Source organism: Mastomys coucha, unplaced genomic scaffold (assembly GCF_008632895.1).
Source record: "Mastomys coucha isolate ucsf_1 unplaced genomic scaffold, UCSF_Mcou_1 pScaffold18, whole genome shotgun sequence".
NCBI classification, from domain to species: domain Eukaryota; kingdom Metazoa; phylum Chordata; class Mammalia; order Rodentia; family Muridae; genus Mastomys; species Mastomys coucha.
The window spans coordinates 43088852-43113315 of NW_022196900.1; the positions used below are offsets into that span (position 1 = coordinate 43088852).

Genomic DNA, 24464 nt, shown 5'->3' on the forward strand with positions numbered 1-24464 from the left:
AACTGTGCTTTTACACTGACAGAATCTTCTCCGGAAGTCCTTCTTACTGAGCCACATCTCCTATCTTGGCTGACATAACCCCATTTTTCCAGTTTTCAAGCCCAAACTCCAGATGTCACACTCTGGTAGGTCATTACTTTTTTTGGCAGGGGTGGGGAGGTGTGCAATTGGACAATCATTACCTCTCGGCTATATTTTAGCCATAGGCTCTGATCTTTTAGCTCTGCCCTTGTCCATATGCCTAATTCCAACCGGGCACCCAGGACTATCTTTCCTAACCACTACCAGCTCATTCCAGTTTCTTGCTGTGAACAAATAACTCCTTACTGCAGAGTAAAAGTTCTTAAAATGGCTCCGTTGTAACACACTGTCTTCTGCTCATCACTGTGAGACTCTTCCACGGGGTTTTTATAGTCCAGGTTTTTATAGTCCGGCTTTTCTCTACTCTCCAAGAAAAAGGCACTGACTGGCTTTGCTCTATTCTGTCATTTTTAAAGTGCTCAGATCCGGATCAACTTGCAAGATAAAAGTAAAATACCTTCTCCCTTCTGAGCGCAATTCTGATTTATTTCCTGTCCAGTGTGACAAAGATAATATCTCCCTCACAAGAACAGGGAGCTTTGCTTGGCATCCACTATAAAGCATCCAGGCTCCGGGTTTGACTTTACTTGGCTATGACAAAAACCTACTGGGGATGCAGCATCTCCTGGCCCCTCTGGGTCACCCACCAGAAAGAGGACAGAGGGAAGTGAGCAACTGTTGCTGGGAGCCTGTAAGAAACATCATGGTTTTCTTCCTCAGTCTAGAGTTCCCTGTGTTCTGACAGGATCCACGCAACTCTGCAAGCTAAATTTCTGGGCTGACTAGCAGCTTGACTGCTCTTCAAAGACCAGTACTGTGTCCACTTTGCTACAGTGAATGTTTCGACTGGATGTGTCAGCAGCTAGTTTAATCCTCTGGGCTACTAAAGAGATAGACAAAAATGAAGGAGCCCACAACCCTCCCTCGGGGCAAATGATCCCTCCCTCTTCTCACTTCATGCCCAGGGCTCAGCCAAGAACATGGCTTTAAAAAGGGCCTTCATCCCTGCCTATATGGTTGGAAGGAGAAAAACGGGAGTCACACCAAGAAGCTAAGCCTACATCACAATAAAGGCCTGCCAGATGGAAGTAGTGTCCAGCTTTTACAGGTAGACCAAATAGGAGAAGACTGTAATCCCACCACATGTCATTTATTAAATAACAATTCCATTGCACATTGTAGGTAAACTGGTTACAGCAATATGAAAATAGAGAATTCTGAAAATAATCTGGCAACTTAAATATATATCTAGTAACACAGAGCCTTCTGTAAGGGACAAAGAAAAGGAAAACACTGACTTTCAGATTGATTAATTTCCACTTAAAAATACAATTTTTAATATGACATCTGTTTTCAAAACTGTCTCAATAGTAAAAATAGAAACAGGAACTATTGTCTTCCAGTTTAAAATTAAATCTTTATCTGCACATCACAGGTGATCACATTAACATAAAATCAGCATATGAAAAGTCACAGGGAACACAATGTTTACATCAAAAATATTATGTTTGCACTTTTCTTTTTCTTGACTGCCCTGAAGCTTTCTAGCTGGTCTCTTTCCTCTATAGGACCTGAACCTAATCCACTTACTAGCAGACAGATGTTAATCACATGTTCGTTTTACAAAGAGTTCTAACCTCTTCAATTTCTAAAACGGTTTTCCTCTGTAAAACTGACAGCTGAAAACAAACTAACAGAGGCCATGCTCAAGTGCAATGAGGCGAGGAAACTGAGGCAGGGAAACACTGCCAAATTTGACCAGCATGGCACTGAATCCTAAGGTCAGATGGGAGCTCCAAACTGGTTCACAAATGCCGTCGTTTTGCTTAATCCAAAAATAAGCGAAAAGCAAATATTATCACAAAAGTCCCTTACAACAGAAGTCAGACAGGTTTACAACTTGTATTTTGAGGCAAGAGAAAAAAACATTTTTTTCTTCTCAAAAGACAAACACCTACAAAGTAAATTTGCTTTGGAAAATAAGTTGTGCAATAAAATAATATATCTCAATTATTAAATATATATATGCCTTTGTAAATAACTTGCATCAAAAAATTAAGCATTCTATGAACATCTGAAATAAATATTTTAAAACAGTAATCTATCACGAGACAGCTGATATCCACTCAGGTGTTCAGATGCCAACAGTCAGCAAAAGGAAAAACGAAAGTCTTGGGTAATCTGAACCCAACAGAACCAAGAGCCTGAGATTTAAAATGTTTACCATAATCTCTTCTTTTGTGCAAGTTACTTCCTTAAAAATAAATCACTTGGGCTGTGTGCTCAGTGGGTCCCGTGCTTGCTTAGTACCTGTGCCAGTAACCTTGGTTTAAGTACAAGAGTGGGCATGGGGAGAGCTGTACCGAAAACACCTGCCTACTGTGGAAAAAAAAAATTACCTCAGGAAAAACAGGAATTTGTGAAAATTATTTATACTCATTTACTATCTCCAAAACTGTGACCAGCCTGGGTATCCTGCTCCATTAAAGATAAGACTGAAGTAAGATGTATATATGTACAATTCCTCAAGCAGAATGGGCCATACCTTCAAATGAGTATACTTAAAACTCAGAATAATGCAATTCCCTCCAAAATAAATGTAAGTAATATTCCTTAATATGTTCAGTTACTCAGATACTCTCAGTATCACTTACATTCCAATGAAAACTATTTTTTATTTTCTTTTGGTTCACAAACTACAGAGACTTTTAATTCAAAGTCCTTAAAAAAACTTTTTTTAAAGAGGCAGGTAGATTTCTGAGTTCAAGGCCAGCCTGGTCTACAGAGTGAGTTCCAGGGCAGCCAGGACTACACAGAGAAACCCTGTCTCGAAAAAAAACAAAACAAAACAAAACAAAACCAAAACAAACAAACAATTTTTTAAACTAAAAAAGTTAATGTACAATAAAATTAAATGAACCCAATGTCCCCTAAGTTTATCCTTTCAATTATACCCTTCTAAGAACCACTGAACTAACTTACTTACAAGGTGCCCTTACTGTCAGTAAGTTTGATATTAGCATACCTTGACTTTTCCCATTGAGGACATGGCTCGGGTGTAGAACACTTCCAAGGCCTACATTAGCCCTTGGAGGTCCATTTCTAGCACCACAAAAAAATAAAATAAAATGAAGTTCAACCTGTCAGCATGTGCAGACATTCTTTATTCTTCAGACACAGTGAGGCAGCCGCTTTGGCCTTTGCAGCAGTACCTGTCACTGTATGCAGTGCACTTAGAGGAATGGGGAATGGGGTGAAGCCATCCTCTGAGGCTAAATCTCCAGAGCCTTCTGTGTGGCTCTGGCTGAGAACCGGCTCAACCATCTCAATGCACAGAATAGCTCTCCTTGCTGCTGCTTCCTGCAGCAGTGAGGTTTTGTAAATGGATTGGGATGGATTTAAGTTGTCCCCCGTGTGACAGGCTGTCCAGGTCAGAGAGAACCATTCAATGTGAAGTCTACCTTCCATGGATGATAAAGTCTGATGTGCCCTTTACATGATATTTCAAGTTCCAACATTCTAAAAGAACAAGAGCTAACAGCAAGTGTGCAATATGCCAAATACTAACTAGCGAAGCAGAGTGCTAGCCATCTAATATATAAAGGAAAGTATGCAGACAATTGGGCTCTGAGGAGGAAAGAAACTTGGAGAAACGCTTTCACTCCTAAAAGGGCATAAAGGATTATTTGATATGGGTTACTTTATATTACTTACTGATACCAGTCTATTGATGCATCTAATCAAGAGATGCTTAAAGAGATTGAAACTTGTATTATGTATATTACTTAGGCACACACACTCAAGATATTCACAATAGGCAACTGGAAGGCATGAAATATTTAAATTTAGTTAAGTCACCTTTCATGTTACTCCCTAAATGGATAAATTGTGCCTAAGAGTCTTTAAATAGTATACTGGGCTAGCCAAGAGGGTCAGTGTTAACATTTTGATAATGCAAAAGTCTTGCAAAGGGATCACTACATTTTTCAGAAATTGTCTTACTCATGAAATCTACGAATATTTCTACAACCCCAACAGCTGTGACAAAGATAGTTTCTAAAATAACCTAGTAACCTTAAAAGTAGACTTTGAGATGGCACACAAGAAATTCACAGGGGCATGCAGTGGGTAAGACCAATGTTCAAACAAGCCATGGAGCTATATCATCTGCCAAGTACACAGCATAGAGAGTAAACTACTGAGAGATATATGAAACAAGATGGCGTAAGGAATGGACAGTCACGGCGGACAGCAGGTAAATGCCAGAATGCCAGGACCCAAGAAGTGCTTAAGAACTGCTGCAGGCAAGAAGGTTCTCTGGCCCTGACCATGGCAAAAGTGGAGCAGCTCCAGCTGACAAGTGGCTTTTACACCAGAAGAGAACACAAGGCCTAACATGCTCAAAGGCTGAGAAGGCCAACGTCATCTTCTAAGAGCCATTCCAGACCTGATAAATCACAAATGCTTAGGATTTCAATTACTTCACTAACTAATTCCAACTGAATGCACCAGAACTGGCGCGTCAGGAATACAAAGTAGGCAAACTGGTGGTTAAAAAAAAAAGAAAGAAAGAAATAGAAAAAACAAAATGTCCAGAGAATTAACCAGGATAATCCCAGAATTAATTTTTCCGCTTGATCATAAATACTTCCTCAATTATTTTTACTGTCCAGGGAGTGGGGGTCTACTAACAAGGATCTACCTAGAATAGATGGCACAAGACAGATGAGCCAGAACCATGACAAACATAATAGTGGGTGCTTGTTAGTGCCCATCACAGAAGAATGACTGGCAAGGAACATGCTCTTCTATTTGCTTTTTACCTTTCCACACCTCAGATTTTAGACCCTGATCAAAGCACTGTAGAATGAGCTGACCTCCAATTCAATTAACCCAGACAGACACTCAGACCAAGGAGGGAAGACAGCCACGCAGAACTGGTGAATTCACTCCTTTCCCAAGGAGCTGGTTGGACTGTTGGGTTGTGATAATGGCTGTACAACGTCCTTCACCCCCAGGAATCTGAAACTTATCTCCCTTAGCTCCTACCTACTTATCCTCTCCCATCCTCAGAACAGGTGGAAGGCCACCGAACTATCTGCTCTGTAACTTGGAAACATCTCCTCTATCTGCCTAGCAAGGCAGAGCAAGTGGTCAAATATACACAGGAGTTGGTGTAGTTGTCCTTCCATTAACTCTCCAGCAGACTCTAGGCTTTCCTTCACAAGGCTCTGAAACACAATTCTTACATTTACAAAACACCAATCAGAACACTGCCTTTGCCGGTAGCTACAGAAACTGCAATTAGACATACTGGAAACCCAGCCTACCACCTGTGGCCTCAAAAAGATGACTAAATAACATTGTCTCTTAGGCACTGGCTCTTCACAAAACCACAACATATTTTAAAAGATGATTCTTACAGACATCCTAAGAAATTGGTGCCAGTACAATATCTTGAACATGACAGAAAATAGATAAAGTTCTGTAGTACTAATTCTATTGTAGTATTTATAAAGCCACTGGGTAGATGGTTCACACTACTGACAGAGAATTTGAGTAATAAAGACAAAAGAAAATCACAAAATAAAATATAATAGTACAAGTAGATTTGTTTGATAATGTAAAAGTCATTTAAAAAAAGATTTATTGTCTGCTTATGTGTATCTGTGTTTCTATGTGAATGCTTAGGTATGTATTGGGTATTTAGGTGCCACAGAGGCCAGAACGAGTGTCAGATCTTCTGGAACCACAAGAAGTTCACAACTGCCTGACATGGGTGCTAGAAAACAAACTCTGGTCCTCTGGAAAAGCAGAAAGTGTCCTTAACTGCTGGGCCACCCTCCAATCCCTAAAATAGTAATTTTTAGCTTCTTTTTTTTTTATTTTATATCAGAATGGGAATTTACAGACCATGAGCTTTGATAGTTTCTCACAAAATGTGGGTATGCTTTTTGTTTGGTTGGTTTGGGTTTTGAATAAGTAGACCAGGCTGGCCTCTAACTCAAAGATCTGCCTGCCCCTGCCTCCCAAATGCTAGAATTAACAGTGTGTGCCACCAAACCCCACCATATTCTTTAATAGTATGAATACATTATGTTTTTAAAATAACATTATCAAAGCTCTTCTAAAGAATTTATAAACTTTTCTTCCAAGATATTATTAAACATATTTCTACAGCTCATGACAATTTATTCCCCCTTCTATCTGTAGCTAGTTGTGTAATTCATATGAAAGAGCTATAATGATATCTGCCTCCATGTTATCTGAAGGGATGCTCCTCTGACTCAAAGTGTATTAATCACTTTCCTCAAAAAAATACTTCCTCAGTGTTGAACAAGAAATGGTAACATGACACCAGTGCCTGTTGAGCATGGGGAACTGCATTAGAGGACAGCAGGAGCCACTCCACCATCTGAGACACTGTCAGTGCTAAATGTATAAATAAATAAACTGAAAGGTATCGAATGCTCACATTCATCTCATGCTAGAGCAGAGGCCAAAGACTCGGTGGACACTAGAGGTACTGTCATCCACGCACAAGGCCATAGTTATCAAATTCACTCTTACCCGTACAGCTTCCCCAGTGTACAGAAAGCTACCAAATGTATCATCTCCTGAGGCCTCGGGCAGTGAGTACTATCTTGATACTCCCACTGGAAAACCCAAGTCCAGGAAGGGTAAGTTATTTGCTTTATGTTGTTAACTGTTAGCCAATGGAGAGGGACTCCGAACTACAAACTTGAGGCTCTGTCTAGGAAAGGTGAAGCCATCTACCATCTACATGAGTTACTGGTCTTGGAAATAACAGAAATGAGACAAAAGCCCAGGTTCATGGACTCATTAACTTGTTTTAGTCACTGGATGGAATCTGGCCCTCCGTTGTAACACCTACCGTAGGCCATTGATTGGAAGGTTTGGAAAAAAACTACATTCTAATGGGAAGAGTTTGGATTAATGCTAAACATTGTTGAAAATGTCTAATACACAGACTCACAGTTGTAAAGTTCAAAGAGAACTTTAAAGCCACCTGTTCTTTTTCTATTTTGCAAAATGAGGAAGATCTTTGTAATTCTCAAATGGTGATTGACAGGTTTGGGGACTCTAGAAAGGCATCTGCTCACACTTTGATTCTGTCTCCTACTCAGAGAACCAAGATGCAGCCCAGATATTTAAAAGGAACCGTCAGCATTGATTGGGTCAGCAGCATTATGACTGTAAAAAAAAAAAAAAATCACTGATATTTTATGTGTCACTTAAAGCAACAGGAATTTTTCCTTCCTATAGGAAACGTTGTGGAAGTTTGTATTTCAGGCTTCAGCGCTAAGGTTAGGGAGTTCTAAAATACAACTTTTTACTCCCTTAGATACATAAGAAATGTGTCTATATGATTGAAGCTATTATTAGATCTGATATGAGTACATTCAAATACAGCATAGTTTCTGAAAAATGCCACCACCTTCAACCAATGAGAGGACCGGAAATCCCGAAACTTCTAACTGTAACACCTTGCTGAGATACAAGTCCTTTCTGCCTAGGAATGCCTTCCCCACCGCAGGCCCTCCGCTTCCCTCCTCCAGAACCTTCAGAAACCCACTGTTATATCATTACAGATGTGATACTTATTTACTCTCTGAGATTTAAACAGCAGTAAAATATCTCTGAAGTTTAAAGGACAAGCCAATCTAAAAATGGCTCAGCTGATAAAGCCATTTGCTATTTGAACAATATTAATTTTTACATTAAAAAAATAAATAATCTAACTAGGCTTTATTGTACCTGCCAGTCTTTCAAAAGACTTCACCCGTCAATTGAAATCTAATGTGAAATTCTTTTTAAAGGCAGAGTATAAGAATTTCTATGTAGTATTAAATGTCATTCCATAGGGGAAAATATGTAGACCACCAGTACACTCCTCGGGTGACAGGAAGTGCCTGACAGCAGGCTTTCTGTTTCTGGTTCCACCTTGACACAGGGACTGATCTCCATAGCAAGAGTCAATGTTAACTGGGGGAGACTCCATCCTGTGTGTTCCGGATCAGTCTGTGGATGGCTTCTTCCAGAGATGAAGAGCTGCTTGAATTCTGAAGTGTAGTCTGGACTCCAGGGAGTAATCCTTGTAGTTGTTTCTGAAGACAATGATAAAATTGTACAGTGAGCACTTATTCTGTCTAGCGGTGTGCCACCTCCCTTCCTCTGCCTCCCTCTGCCTCCTCTTACTTTCTAACGCTAACATGCATCAGTGGGGTACAGTAAAGAGCAGACTCTCTCTGGGCAAAGTGAACAGTAAGTCTGCATTCCTGGTTTCCCGAAGCTTCCCCGGTGGTGATTTAAGAGGCCATATTTTGAGTACATCATTCTAATTGCCAGACCACAGCTATAGCATGGTCATAAGGGCATGGCGCATTTTGCTAAGTATTACAACTTCCATATTTAAAGAGGAAAATGTTAAGGCAGGTTCATATAACACAATGATCATGAACAATCCATTATTCAACAGAATTAAAAAAAAACACACACACATTGAAATCCCAACAAAGACACCAGGGTTTCCCTGTGACTCCAAAACCATTATTCCAGTTCTCGAGTAAGTTCTCAGTGATTTTGTCACTAATGACTCAATTAGACCAGTGTCAGAGGGGCCAAGAAGGCAAGAGGTGGTACACAGTGAGAGGTGAGGAATGGAACACAGTGGGAGAGAACGTCCTGACACACAAAGACTAGGGGATCAATCCCCAGAATCACGAAAAAGACCATGGACTTAAATCATTTATGTTAGAAACTGGCTAAGGAGATAGGTCAGCTTCGGTTAGGTCTCCTGGTTCCATGTACTGCTTTGGCAGACAGGTACCTGATACCTCCTCTGAAGCAGTGTTTCTTTCTATCCCCCCTCCCCTGCCTTTTTTACACTTCTTGGTAACTTTGATGAGAGTGATATAGTCTGATATTCATTCACAGATAAAAATAAACCTGTTACTAAGATTTATCAAAGAATAACTGAACCGGGCAGTGGTGGCGCACGCCTTTAATCCCAGCACTTGGGAGGCAGAGGCAGGCAGATTTCTGAGTTCAAGGCCAGCCTGGTCTATGGAGTGAGTTCCAGGACAGCCAGGGCTACACAGAGAAACCCTGTCTTGAAAAACCAAAAAAAAAAAAAAAAGTGAATATTTTCTCAGTGTCTGGCCAGACCCTGGCCACTTTGAAAAAGCCATGCTGAACTGAGCCGATTTACATCTGCCCTAGTGGTACTGCCTGGGTTAGTGGTGGCATTGCTGGCTTTTTGGTGGTAGAGAGCTGTCTTTGTGCAGAAAAGCAGCATCACCTGCTGCCCCATCTGCACTGAGTAGCATAACGGTGAAAGTTTGAAGCAGCAGTGTTCACTGTGCCACGCCCCATAGCTTCATCTGAGGGTGTATCGGTGTCACAGCTGAAGCAGCAGTGTTCACTGTGCCACGCCCCATAGCTTCATCTGAGGGTGTATCGATGTCACAGCTGAAGCAGCAGTGTTCACTGTGCCACGCCCCATAGCTTCATCTGAGGGTGTATCGATGTCACAGCTGAAACAGCAGTGTTCTCATACCTAGCATGTTACCTGCAAAAAGGGCTTCTTCCTGCACCATCCATGACTCCTGTAGGACGTACTTGGTGGCACCACCTCCCTAAGGTGTCTTCCTCCATGTGCCAGTCTGCTCAGAGCTAACATCCCTAGCATCTTATGGTAACTGAGCCCGTTTCTCTGTCTTCTTGTCAAGGTCACATGTGACCTCTATAGTTCTGGTCTTATGTTGTTTGGCAGCTGCACTCACTAGCCCCCATACTCACGATTTCCAAATGTTTGCCTTCTCATATTTGAACGTTCTTAGCTGATAACTAGTTGCATGAATTTAGAGATTTCACATTGATTTTATCGTTATTATTAGGTGTGTGTATTATTGGTAAGGTAGGCATGCCACAGAGCCTGTGAGGAGGTCAGAGGATAACTCCATGGAGTTCACTCTTTCCTTCTACCTTCATGTTGGTTCTAGGAATAGAACTCAGGTTTTCAGGTTTGTGGGCAAGTTCTTGACTCTCTGAGCCACGTGTTGCACTTCACTGTTTTGAAACAACTTTAATTAAACATTGACATCTGTAGAAGTTAAACAACAACTTCCACCCTCTTAACTCCACTTGATCATACTAAGATCTTAAGCGTCCAAATCTGACAGCTTAATCTTGAGACTGGAATGTTCCAGGAGCTGTACGAGGTCTCCAGCTCCAGCTCCGTAGCTTCCCCTAAGGACCTCAGGAACAATGGCTTTGACTATCACACTCTGTGCTGGGGACTTAGCTCGTGTCTCTGTGGCCTTGAAAACAGCTGCGCATCTCATGGCCAGCTTACCCTCTCCACGTGGATACCTAGCAGCTACCTCCAAGTACTGCAGCCCTAAGAGAGAAATGCCTCTTTCTTCCCCCAAAACCTGTTGCTCTGAGTGTTCCCCTGGCTAGTATAAAGCACCACTGTCCACCCACTAACCACACAGCACAACCCAGAGGCTCCACAGCCACATCTTGTGCTAGATGACCTAGTGACCCACCTTTCCAAAACTACCCTACTTACGCAGATGTCAACTACACTGCCTCCTCCTCCAAAGACTCTCAACTCAATTAACATCCAGGCACCGCAGATCAACACTGCACATCTCCACAGAATGTACTGAGTCTCTGATCTCTCCTTCCAGCTAACCCTGCAGAGCATTCCCTGCTGAGCTCACAGCAGCCCCTCCATGGCCTTCACTGACCTGGCATATAACAGGCAGTCCGTGAGCAGTGAGCGGGAAGAAATAACCAGTGACTACTAAGCTATTGATGATCCAGAATTTTTTGCTCTGGTGTTTTGTTTTGTTTGTTCTCAACTCAAGATCTCACTTGCCTATTTGCCTGTTTGTTTTTGACTCAAGGTCTCACTTTGTAGCCCAAGCTAGCCTCATGCTTGTGGCAATGTTCCTCTGCCTGGGATTAGACGTGTGTGCTACTACACTCAACTGACCTAGAGTTTGTATGGCATTCTTTCTCCACTGCCCCAACTGTTCCAGACAAACAGACTACAGGGTTTTGTCTTGCCGAAAGTGGGCCATGATCACAAGTCTGAGTTGCTATCTAGCAGAAATGACAAAAGACACTTAGACCTGCCATAGAAGAAAAAATATGAATGCAGCGAAAGAGCGCCACGTGATCAGAAGTTCTTCAAGAAATGGCAGCTATGACTTACATGACAATATTTGTTGGTCAGAAAACTATGGCCCAAAGACCAATTCTGAACACACCCACTCTTTACTTCCCTTCCACACTACAGGTACATACAATAGATCAAGTGCTGACAATGGACACCTTGTTGATCTAAAACCAATGCCCACTCTTAAGGCCAAAATACCTACTGCTTGGTCATTTGCAGAAAAAGTGTGCTGACTCCTGATACAGAAAAGAGTTAGCTGAGGCTGACCACACAGTCAATCCCCAGGTAGCCACAGAGCAATGGACTAAGGCAGGAAACAGCATAACTCCACCAAAAGCCCACACCCCAAAACAAACCTAAACTAGCAAAAGCAAACACACTGAACCTGCATTAGCTCACTGGCTCTAAGGAACACAAGGTCACTGCTGCTGTTGCAGTGTCGTCGATGTCTCCCACTTCAGGTCACCAGGGCAGGTTACCTTCTGTACTCACCTCGCAGTTTCTAGGACCTTTATGGCCTTGTCAATTTCCCCTTGGCTTTTATACAAAAATGCCAACTCAAACAGCGTGAACGGCACCAGATAGTGGTCGTACTTCAATAGCTTTTCACTAAAAGAGCAAATGAAGATCAATTAAGTCTTAAAAGAACACAAAAGTATGAGACACACCTCATTCTTCATTTCCCAGACATCGTCGAGACTATCATCGGAGGAAGCCCTAACAGCCTATGCACTGAAGGGCGCTTTCATACGCTACTCTTCTGTCCCTTAGGGTACAGCCAGCACTGGCACCGCACAACCTCTCAGGTAGATCAACACACACAGACCTTCCATAAGATGAACCCAGAGTTGACAAGATCATCTTCATGAGCGTGTGACTCTAAATTTAGGAATAAGAAAGTTGCACTGGTTTTGTGTTTAACTAAGCACCAATTCCCGTCATACTTGTCTTAGAATTCTTCAAAATGGCAGTGACTAGGTGGCTAGTAGTCTTGTTTTAGCATCTTTATTGAAAATTAGAAACTCAGGAAAAAGCTTGAGTAACATACAGTGTTTTAAATCTAGAGCAAACTGTTCCTGTAGTTCTAACTATAATGGATTTTTCACTGTTGGTGGCAGATACATGCATAAAAATATATTCTTTAGGAAAAGTATAAAATGCAACATGATACCCCACAGTTTCTATTCTGAATGGCTACTCTGACTGTTCACTGACTTGTATAGTTTTGTGTCAGGTTAACTTCAGTTTAACAGACTATAACCAAAACTACTCTCAGATGCCAAAGAGAAGTAAGTAAGAGCGAGACAGTTGTGTGGAAGGAGACGTAGGTTCTGTAGAGACCTGGGACTGTATGTCTTCGTGGTCATGCAGGAGATGAGGCCCTAGACCCATAGAAAGCAGGTGGCTGGAGCTTAAGTTTGGGAATTAGGATCCATCCTTTGGAGAACTGGCAGATTAGAAGAAACTCACTTGCTGGCAAGGGACAAGACAGAAATGACTTTTTGCCTACCCTTCTGACATGAAGAAAAAAACAAAACATGTATCTTTGGAAATTAACAACCAAGAGACCAGTCCTCTCAGAAACTTGCATTTCAAATGTACCTTGCTCTAAAGAACAAAGAACTGTGTAGAACAATGGTATTAACATGAGAGTGGCTTGGGCAGAAGCCCCAGGTAAGTAGTGTGAGATCTCTTCTTCAGTTTAACCCTACTCTAGGTGATTTCACAATTCAAACATTGTAAAACACACAAGTAAATGATTCCCTGTGAGACTCCACTAAATAAAGCAAGTGGCACACATGGTCACTGTTGTCGCCAGCCCTGAACATTGTGAAAATGCCAGTAAACTAGAACTGCACATATACTTCTTTAATCTGCTTACCAAATTACCTTATTGGGGAACTAGATATTGTGTCCTACATTCTCATAAATACTGTGATGAGGAAAGAGTCCAAGTGGCTGTTAATGGAAAGGCATGTGACATGGGAAAGAGGGTGTCAGGTGGCACACTGGATGGCCTTCATCTTTTTGGCTTGCAGTCTTTTCAAAAATATTGAGCCAATGTTTAAAACCCAGGAGATCTGACATGAGATGCAGCTTCCAGATTCTTTATGAAAAGTAGCAGAGAGCCCTGCTCCTGCCCACGTTATACAAAGTGAGTAGTTACAGCTCTGGGACGAGAGCACAGTGGCTACCAGTCTACTGACAGGCATTCATTCACCCTTGCTCCAACTCTCTGAAAACTATCAGGACAGTACTGTCACTGCTCTAAAAGAAAGATCACCATACACAGAAGGCATGCCCTTATCACCTTCCTTTCCTTCCCTGCCAAATTACCATCTCACACACACACACACACACACACACACACACACACACACACACACACACACACACACACACACAGGGATAGAGACCAAATGAGAAGCTCAGCAGTTCACTGCCAGTACTTAGCGACTATCAGCCTGGCTATAAGTTTACATTTTGTGGTCATCTTTAAACACTAAATAGAAATATGTAAAGCCATATTCCAAGCCAACCGTAGCTTTGTTCATGAGGTTAAAGGCTTGGAGCATCCCCTTTTCCCACTGAGTTCCCTGAAGCCACCACCTGTGCTTAGGCCGGCTCTTACCTTTCCACAACGTGGTTGAAACACAGCTCAGCTTGCAGAGGCCGCTGTAAGTTCTTGAGGCAGCATCCTTTCAGTAGTTTCACCAAGCACTCATCATCCACAGAGTAGTCAGTGAAGTCTTAAAATAAGAAGCATAAACAAAAGGGGGAAAGCGAATTGTTTTTGTGGTGTCTAGGATGAATGCTACAACCTCGTCTACACGAGGTGGACACTGGGCTGCCCTGCGCCTACAGCCCGAAAATACTTTCAAAAAAATTCTAATTGAGAGGAAAACTAACTGATGTTGGGCTTTAGGGGACCATTCAGAAACCTGTTTATTAACTCACTACACAATGCAAACACTTGCTGAGCAGGACGCTGAACTCACGCATTCCCCAGCATTTATTATGGTGTGTTCACAGGCAGATTTATCAGGTGGTCATTCTGAATTTTGTGGCCTTAGCTAAGACAGGAAATCTGAACTCTAAATAAAGAATGAGCTTCATTAATTCTCTCAGAGGTAAAGGAGGAGGAACCAGGCTGTCTCCTCCTGTTGTTTTGGCTTCTAACTCTGCTGGCGCCGTGTAGGAGAGAATAGCGCTTCCATATGGAGAAGCAGATGGCCTCCCACCCGTTCAAAATGCAGGAAGCAGAAACCTCTCTTCCAGATCATTATGTTTACAACCTATCAGCTCTCCCAGGTTATGTTCTTTTGGGGGGAAATTATGCCGTGAAATGGTTCCGAAACACAGGAAAGGCACCCAAAGCCCCGACAACCTCCCATGCTCCTAGAGAATGTCAAGGTTTTCCTTTCCCTGCCTGGGCCCCCATCGTCTACAGCTCAGTTTGGGTAGTATTAAGCAGAGCGAGCCGCATCGCATGGTGCAATAGCTATGTGACAAAGGTAGCCATGCCACGTGTTCCATGTGTGAAGGCTTTCCTGCTTTTTTCTTTTGAGGGTGACATGTGAAGAAGCTATTCCAAGACAGACGGCTAATTTACACGTCTCAGGCTGTGACGACAGTGTGGAGGGGTGGTAAAGGGAGCTGACTAGATTCGGAAAGTCCCCAGATTGAAAGTCTCATGCTTTTGGGTCAAGCCTCAGACCTCACCAGTGACAAGTGTTGTTGTGTCAGCTTGGAGAGACCTCACCTATTGGAGGTTAACAGTGCTCCTCATCCAACTAGAAGGGGCTCACTTCACTTCTAAGTGTTTAAACATTTGAGATTCGCTTCTGTCAAGTGCTGACATGTCACTAGAAAACCCACAGATACCAACGCTTCTAACCTTTCCCACTACTTAGAACTACCTTTCCCTACAGCCGCCCAGCCCCAACCCATGCTTCTCTCCGAGATGTCTGCCGACAAGCAGGTCAGTCAGCCCTCAGCCCAAAGCCTTAAGACCCACATGGGACACTGGATTTTAGTGTCACTGCTGCGTATCCTATTGAACTTTGAGAAGCAGTTTTCTGACCGTTTGTGTTGTGACAACATCTGCTTGACAACATCAACGAATAATGGTTTTGAGGTGCCACAGACAACTACCATTGAAAAACCAGTAAAGTCACTCTGTGGGGATCTTCAGTTAGTGATTAGACTGAGGGGTTGACATTCCACATCCGACACAAACCTCAGAAGCAAGACCACAGCTTCCTCTGACCACAGCACTCTATCACATGATCACTCCCTGTCACGATTCAAAGTCTCATGAAAGAGGAAGATTTCAACAGTTCCATCTCCAATTGGAATTTAAAAAAAAGAAAGAAAAAAAAAAAGAAAATCACTGCAAGAAGGCAGTTGATACGGCTCTGCGGGTGAGGGCGACTACCACTAAGCGTGATGACCTAGGTTTGATCCCAAGGACCCACATGGAGGAAGAAAAGTACCAGTGCCACAAAATATCCTCTGACCTCCACATACAGAGAGAGAAATAATACTGTTTGAAAAGTGTTTTTTGGTTTTGTTTTGTTTTTTTTAAGTCATGGTAACGATGCCCAAGCGTATGTGCAGCACAGTGAGGCTGCTGAGTGTCCTAACTGTGGGCAGGCCAAGAAAGAAGGAAGCTTGAAAACTATAAAAATATATACACTGTGTATTTTAGAAACTCGCTGGAACGCACCAAGCAGGAAACGTGGAAGCTGACTGAAACGTGAAAGGCCACCAGACTGCAATCTCTTCATGTAACTGATTCTGTTTGCTATATAATGTCGCCACACAAATTAACTGCAAGGATAGACAAAGTGGATCTGCTGCCAACTTCTGGGTACATGATGGATTTGTTTAGACTTCCAAAGGAAACGGTACAGAAATTAATACCACATGCCGATCGACGCTGAGCATGCATGCCTCCAAGTGCGCTCTTAGGCCGAGGCCTTTGTGTGGATGACCAACCACTATGCCCAGGCACTATGGCAGGTCACTAGTACCCTCCTACCCTGTTTCTGATGCACAAAACCAGACCACATTCTGTTATCTAATATGGGCTGGGGTGGAAGCCCCCACACTCTCAGGCTTATAACTTAACTCAATTTTCCAATCACAGATTCCCCACCCCTCAATCTGGAGAATGGGAGAACCTAAGAGTCAGGAGTTTGGGGTGGGAGAAGATAATGTTCCCACATAGAACAGTGCTCCTAAAAGCCATTATAAACTTAACCTGCAGTAACTGGTGATCTTGACAATAAACAAGTTCTTTCACCCAGGGGAGAAACACAGGACAGAATTGTGGCAAGCCTGGTGTGTTTGCTGGAGTTTGCTGGAGTCTCAGCTCATTTACCCAGACCTTGCTCAGGTCTCTCATCTAAAGATGCCAGTTGAAATAGAAACAGAAAGGCAGTGATTTGGGTTTCTAAGCACTTCCCAGGTATGAGCATACAATGCAAGCTTTACTTCTTCTTTTTTTTTTTAGGTTATATAAAGGCAGGTTTATTGGGAAGCTGCTCTCAGGTGGGTGAGTTCACTGGCCCTAAGGACCATGGCCATGGGGAAATGGGGAAGGTAAGGGAGGGAGAGAGAAAGAGAGAGAAGGGGGCCTACATAAGCAGAGAAAGATGAAGAGGGAGACAGACAGAGAGAGAGAGAGGGAGAGAGAGAGAGACAGAGGGAGGGAGAGGGAGAAGGAAAGAGGGAGAGGGAGAGGGAAGGGAGGGAGGGAGAGGACAATTTCTTTAGTTCTTTTTCTCCAATCAACAGAGAGCTAAACAACATGAGGGTAAAGAGTCTGTTCAGAGAAAAAGCCACTGCTCCTTTGCAAATGTGGTTGACATTTGGGGTTGGGAGGATACAAGAGCACATCACAGAGGTTGAAGGCTCACCTCCAGAGTCTGGGGAAGCAGGGGACAGACAGGGCATGCTGGCTAGTTTTCTGGGGGAAGGGGAACACCCGACAACTGTTTTCACATAACCCTGCAAAAGTGTTTCCTTTACTTTCCAGGTTCCACACAAACATTCATTCATCCATTAATTTGTGGACACGTGGGCTTTAATCTAGATAATTCCCACAACAGCAAGACCTATCTTTCTTCCCCTATTCTGTCAATGTCAGCTATGGGAGTTTTAATGAGCAAATTATTAACTTAGTCAAATTCACTGATCAACAATGAGCACTACTGAATTTGTTCAAAATTTTGAATTTTTTGGAGAAGCCTATGTCATGGAATCCCATTTTAAAAAATCGTGGTATTTATTTTGTGTGTATGAGTGCTCTGCCTGAATGTAATGTGTACCACACCTTCGTGCCTAGTGTACACTGCAGCCAGAAGAAGGGATCAGATCAGTAGAAGGCAGTTATAAGTTACCATACAGGTGTTGGGAATTGAACCCAGGTCCTCTGCAAGAATAGCAAGAATTCATAACCACTTAAAAATAAGCCATCTCTCCAGCCCCTAAATCTTATTTTAAAGGTAAACTCTAACATACTTCCATTTTATTTCAGTTTCAAAATGATGCAGTTATGTCAATTTCCATACAAAACATCTTTCTTTTTAAAATAATTTCACAATAAAATAGCAAAGATTAGCATTAGATTGGCTATCATTTCGTTTCATTTTATTCACATGAACGTTTTGCCTGTATATGTGTCTGTGGATCACATGTATGCCTAGTAGCCGTGGAGTCCAGAGAGAGGGTGGGATGTATTGTGGACCTAAATATAAGGCAGAGGAGCCATTCACACACAGCACAGCACAGCACAGTAGCGCTAACTGCTTGAGTGTCCCCTTCAAAACCACTGAGATTTGACCGTCACTGAGACAGTGTTGAGAGGTAGGACTTTAAGAGAATGGTGATGTGTGCTATGTGCCTCGGTTTCTCTCCACGACATGCCCCCTGCCGCGCTACAGAGTAGTAAGAAGGTACTCATCAGCCATAACACCTTCATCCAGCACCCTGATCCAGCGCCTGCTAGTCTCCACATCTGAGGAAAACATCCTTTTTTTTTTCCTTTATAAATTATTCAACCTATGGCACCATGTTACAGTAGCAGAAAAAGACTCAGAAGAGCTGCTCCTTAAAAACAAAGATGCTGACTGGTCCTTCTTAACACTGGCCATGTGGCTACACCCTAAAAGTGAGATCTCATCCTACAGCGTGGTCTTTTGTGCCACAGGTCCTTTGTTTAGAGCTATGTTCTCGAGATACACTGCTGTTACAACAGGTGATGTCCTCCTTTTATCTTGATGACAAGCACAAGTTCCAGCCTTGCTCGTGACAGACACGCACTGATCAACTCGGGCATGCGTACACCAGAGAGAGACAGAGAGGAGGCGCAGCAGACACAGGCCTGAGCCTGCACACTGACCTTGATTTTGTAATGCTTCCTCAGCCTTCTCCACAGTCACCAAGAGGTTTTCAGAAAGGTCCTTTCTTTTGCCCACTATTGAAAAGCCATTCCAGACGTACATCATTTCCTAAGGATGAAGGATGGAAAACCGTTGGCAACTACGTGAGGTGTTGCTAAAAACCTCAACAGGACAGTCAGGATTTTGTTCTAAACTTTCTTCATTTGGAATTTAGTGACATAATTTCCCCTGGTTTTACTATATCCTTTTGTCTTTTATGCTCTAAGGATATATCATTCAGCATATATCTTATTCTCTTACTAAAAAAAAATCACTCATTCATTCATTCATTCATTCAACAAACATATACTAATTATCTCTAGCATACAATCCCTGGATAGAATATAGATACAGAAGGAAAATAGTATTTTAAACTGACACCACGAACAATTTTGTTTAATGTAAATTTCTGTTGTTACTTTTAAGTAAAGGGAAATATTTTAAAATGTCTGCCACTTGTTTACATAAAGTGTTTCCAAGCATATCGCTAGAAATGATCATTGGAATATTTATTTTACTGGGCTCAGGTTCTTTTATATCATTAAAAACATGTGTCGGCCCAGTAATGCGATCCAATATGCAGAAAGCGCGTGTGTTTAAAGGCCATATGGCTGAATGACAGCTCCTGAAATGTAAACTAATGACCCCACCTAGCAGATTATATTTAATGGGCTAACACATGAGAATTTTTTTTGGATCAAAAGCAAATGTGTTTTTGCTTGAAAATATTTTTCTAATGTCCAGATAGTACAGTTCATATTTTGAAGGGTCTATGATGAGCATGAATTTTAAGTTACGACAGATATTATTTGAGAGTCCTCTTAGCAGAGCAGCCATGGACATGAGGCAGGAAATGATGGTGTCAGGTTTGTTTTATGGTCCTGGAAGCTAGGAGCACAATTCAATAATGTTATTTTTAAACTGATGATGATTTAAAGATTTTTATTGACTTAGTATTTATCAAAGGGAGAGGCAAGCTTGGTTTGAGATTTTTATGAAAACCAGGCTTTGGCAAGAACCTCTGTCTGAGCAATTCTAGTCAATTCTCTGTCACTACACACCTGCCAACCTTCATGACTCAACCTTCAATGACTGGGTCTTATACACGCCAGGGTCTAAGTTCTAACAGAGACAAAGAAATACAATGGCTCAGTAAAGCTTATGGAAGGTTCTTTGACATAGAGAAACCTTCCCAGTGCAGAGCACTTGATATAAAAGAATGTGGGAGAGCTAAAGCTAGTTAAGCAACACAGGCATCAACTGGGAGAGGGGGTTGGGAGCCTCTGTGTTTAGCATAGTGTTCTTGTTATTATCTGTGCTCAGGACATGATCACAGGTCCATTTCTATCTCATCCCATCAGTCTAATCTTGGGGTTCTGTGGGAAACACCTGGGTCTAGGCTAGCTCTATCTGACTCCAGTCAGGGGGCTACATTCTTATTCCTCTTAAAATACATGAAGGACTTCTGAGAATCCGCAACAATACAAAAATAATCCAATGAAACCGAAGGACATGAACGGTAACACAGAAAGAGTAAAGCTGAATGAGCATGTGCATAAAAACGCTCTAAGTGGGCTTGCGAGATGGCTCAGCGGGTAAGAGCATTGACTGCAACCACCCATAATGAGATCTGACGCCCTCTTCTGGTGCGTCTGAAGATAGCTGCAGTAAATTATGCCAGAGTGAGCGAGGCCCGAGTGGGGCCGGCAGAGGTCCTGAGTTCAACAGCAGCCACACACACGATGGCTCATGGCCATCTGTACAGCTACAGTGTACTAATACACATAAAATAAATAAATCTTAAAAAAAAAAAAAAGACACTCGAAGTGTCAGCACAGAAATGCAGATTCAAAGATTCTCAGTCATATGAACTGATATAGGGTTTTGGGGGGTGTAGAAATTTAGCATTATATACCCAACATTAACACAAGACCTTTAACTAAGAATTCCATTTCTTTGAAAACATTCTTAGAGAACTACATGCACATGTAAATGATGTTCCTTGTAGCTTATGACAGTAAAAACTGGAAAACACTACACAGCATTCAAAGGAGAATGATTAATCCCCAAATAAAAAAGGTTCATAGAACCACACAGGAGAACAGGGACACCTATGGGTACCAAACAGCTTTTCCTAGAAAAAGAAGGCTTTGTTTTGAAAATTCAAGTCGAACTGTGTTTTTTACAGGGGCTTTGCCAAAACAGTGAGGCGATTAGGAGGGTGAGCTCGACAGGACCGGGGCAGCTCCAGCCCTGCAGTACAGCCCCCACACCCCCAGTACAGGATTCCCGCAGTCCAAAGGACACTCCTCTCGGCTGGGAGACCCATGTCCACAGAGGGCATGGCTCAGGGATGAGTTTTCTCTTATTTACAATTCCACATCAAAATGGCAATGTTTTGTTTATATGGGTTAGACATTATATTTTAGAGGTGGAGGTGGCAGCTGGTTTTGTAAGACAGGGTCTCACTTTATAGTCCTGACTGGTCTGAAACTCACTACGCAGCCCAGGCTGGCCTCAAACGTGCAGCAATTCTCCGGCCTTAGCTACCTGAGTTAGACTAGACTTACAGGTATAAGCCACCATGCCCAGATTAAACAAACTATACCCTTGAAGAGTTATGCTTTAAAGGTTTCCTTTTACTTTTTAACATAGCTACTAGAAAATGTAAAATTGAATTTGTGATATTTTGTAATTCAATTCCACTTTATTCAAAATGTTTTTTTTTGAAGTTGCCTTTATCATAATGTCTAGAACATACTAACTAGTCAAAACACAGCAGGTAAAATTTTCAATTTTTTAAAAATTAGTTTATGTCTAAATATAAAAATATATGATAGTTCTTAACTGAGCTATAAGCTTCATAACCAAAGGTAAGCACATTCCTTGATGCTCTCAACAGTGAATTTATCTCTAGCATGTAAATGGTGAATAAAAGCAGATATACCAGAGCGGGCAAGACCAGCTTTCCAGGGACACCTGAGGGCGGGGAGTACCTCCGAGCCTTCCTCACAGCGAATTTCTCAGTCGGGAGAGATTTCCCCGCAATCCTCTGCTTCAAGCCATCGACCTGTCTGTGAAGATCCCCATGGAAAGGCCAGTGAGCATACAATATTAGTCACAAGTGAGGTTTTCAGACAACATCACAGGCCAGAGGCAGCCAGGAAACTGTTCCAAATGCACATTTTTGGGCGATATCCAGACCCGAGTCGGAAGTCCTAGGGTAGGGACAGCAATCTGGGTGGTGACACACATTCATGGGATGTGGGTACACGATTCCATGACAGCCACTAACCGACACATTTCCTTCAGCTTAGCTAATATCTTACATCTGTCAAACACAGTCCAGGCTAATCTAGGTATAAAATTGTCAAGTTTCCGTAAATAAGCAGAAAAGAGCTCAAAGTATTTGTCTGGCAAGAGGGAAGAGTGTAAAGGAGTACATTTCCTGTTACTGTCTGCAGCTGCTGCACAGATCTATAACATAATATGTCTCAAAAGATAGCCATCCATATGCATAATTTGAGAAAGCTAACCAAACATAGGTGACTTTGTAAATAATCATTTTAGGATTTAGTATTTTCAAAGTTCTAAGGAATTTGGGGCTAGGAGACGGTTCAGCAAGAAAGCATGCTGGCTTGCAAGCATGAAGAACTGAGTTCAAATGCTCGGAACCCAGGCTGGCTCATGCACATGCCTTAACCCAGTGAAGTGGGAAGGCCCCTGGGATTTGCTGGCCAACAGTCTGGCTCCAGGTTCTGTGACACAATGTCTAGAGGGAATCGGACAGAGAGTGTAGAGTGGACGCCTGATGTCATCCTCCGTCCTCTGCACATGTACAGGTTTGTGAGCACACACACCTACACATGTGTACATACAACACACACACAAAATCTAAACACATGGATAAGGAGAGACTACATGTTTGTGGGGTTGCTTCTTATGCATAATTCTATGAATGCATAGGCAAGGGAAAGGATTCAAGAAAATACCTAATTGCATCCCTGAAAGACTCCCAACGGCAGTGTGACAGAGCAGGTGCAATGCCCCAGAAACTAAACCCTAAGTCTAGAAAACAAATGGAATGCTATGTTTTCATGATTCCCAGACACGCAAACGTATCTGAAATCATGCTAAAGAACCCATGCTGGCTCTTAGCTAAATGCATTCCTCTAAGTGTGTCCACACCAGTGAGTAGAGAGATTACAAGCTAAGGAGGTAGAGCATGAAGGAAAACTCAGATGTGTCTTAACACCCCCAGGGTCTCTGTGACAGAAACAGTGTCATGCTCACCTGAACAGAGACACTACATTCTCCTTAGTCACTGCCGCTTCTTCCTCCGGGAGCATGCTCAAAATGGCAGCTTTCAAGAACACATATGTTGCCTTGAGGGGAAAAAAGACACGAGGCTGGTGAGAGAAGACTCATAGGAACGTGACATTCTAACCTCGCAAACCAGAAGTAACTTAAAAACCGTGCACGTGTTACCAAGGCTAACTGATTCACCAGGGTTCCAGCACTAAGAGGGTAAGTGGACATGGGCCCTACCCCTAACCAAAAAGCTATTTGCAGTTGATATGGCTAGAAATACGAACATCAGTTTTCTACAATGGCGTGTCACTGGGTATACCATCCACACTCCAGGCAGGACATAGCCACATGCCTAGGAAAAGCTGGCCAACAAACCCCATGGCTTCAGTCTGGTTAGTTTGTTTGTTTGGGGGTGGGGGTGTTTTGTTGTAAGATTTTCAGTTTATTGATCCTTTGAGTGTTTTGATTTTCATTTTTTAGATTTATGGGTTTTGGGGTTTTTTTTGTTTAAAAAGAGAAAGGGAGAGAACATAAAGTTGGGTGGGTAGGGAGGAGCTGAGGGAGGGGAATATGATAAAAGTACATTGTATGGAAAACATTTTTAATAGAAGAAAGGAAGGAGGGAGGGAGGGAGGGAGGAAAGGAAGGAGGGAAAGAAGAAGGAAGGAAGGAAGAAGGAAGGAAAGAAGAAGGAAAGGAGAAAGAAAGAAAGAAAGAAAGAAAGAAAGAAAGAAAGAAAGAAAGAAAGAAAGGAAGGAAGGAAGGAAAGAAAGAAGGAAGAGAGGAAGGAAGGAAGGAAGGGAGGGAGGAAGGAAGGAAAGAAGAAAGAAGGAAGCACAGGCTTTAGCTCTCTGCACCAGCTGAAGTGACACAATCCCAGCACTTGGGAAGTGGACACAAGGGGATTGCAGTAAATTCAAGGCCAAATCTGAGTTCAAGGCCAGCCTGGTCTACAGAGTGAGTTCCAGGACAGCCAGGGCTATACAGAGGAACCCTGTCTCAAAAAACAAGAACAAAAACAAACAAACAAAAAATCAGTAACTATTTTTTTAAAAAAGCCTTGTTTCAGAAGATGGCCACATGTTTCAGTTAGTGTGGACATCCTTCTATGACAGGACCATGCCATCACAGTGGGAAACTGGGCAGAAGGAACAATAAGCCGTTGAGTCCTTCCTCCCAACTTCTCTGAGTGGCTCAGAATCAACCTTAATCATCACCAAAAGCTCAATTACTGGGGTACTAAAAGTTTACAAAAATCACCAAGATTTCAGTATTGATGCTCAAGGACTGTGACCAAACATGCAGTTCATCCTGGCAGTAAAATGCCTTTGTTGGAGAGCACTTCTGGGAGGACATTTAAAACCTGGACTGCTGAGGACAGCACCTGCAATTACATCCTAGCCACATCCTAC

The 24464-nt window shown here is 42.4% G+C and overlaps 1 protein-coding gene across 3 annotated transcripts in view; it reads right to left on the reverse strand.

Moving 5' to 3' along the window:
• Nucleotides 1-3853: 3853 nt before the first annotated feature.
• Nucleotides 3854-24464, reverse strand: part of Ttc39b (tetratricopeptide repeat domain 39B) — a 97979-nt gene continuing 77368 nt past the window's right edge. For all 3 annotated transcript variants that reach the window (XM_031377761.1, XM_031377762.1, XM_031377763.1), the window contains 6 exons: nt 23035-23126; nt 21689-21815; nt 18702-18810; nt 13926-14043; nt 11786-11902; nt 3854-8210 (listed from right to left, as the gene is read on the reverse strand). In XM_031377761.1, the coding sequence (XP_031233621.1) occupies nt 8120-8210; nt 11786-11902; nt 13926-14043; nt 18702-18810; nt 21689-21815; nt 23035-23126 (654 nt within the window). In that variant the 3' untranslated portion in view covers nt 3854-8119. The remainder of the gene's footprint in view (nt 8211-11785; nt 11903-13925; nt 14044-18701; nt 18811-21688; nt 21816-23034; nt 23127-24464) is intronic.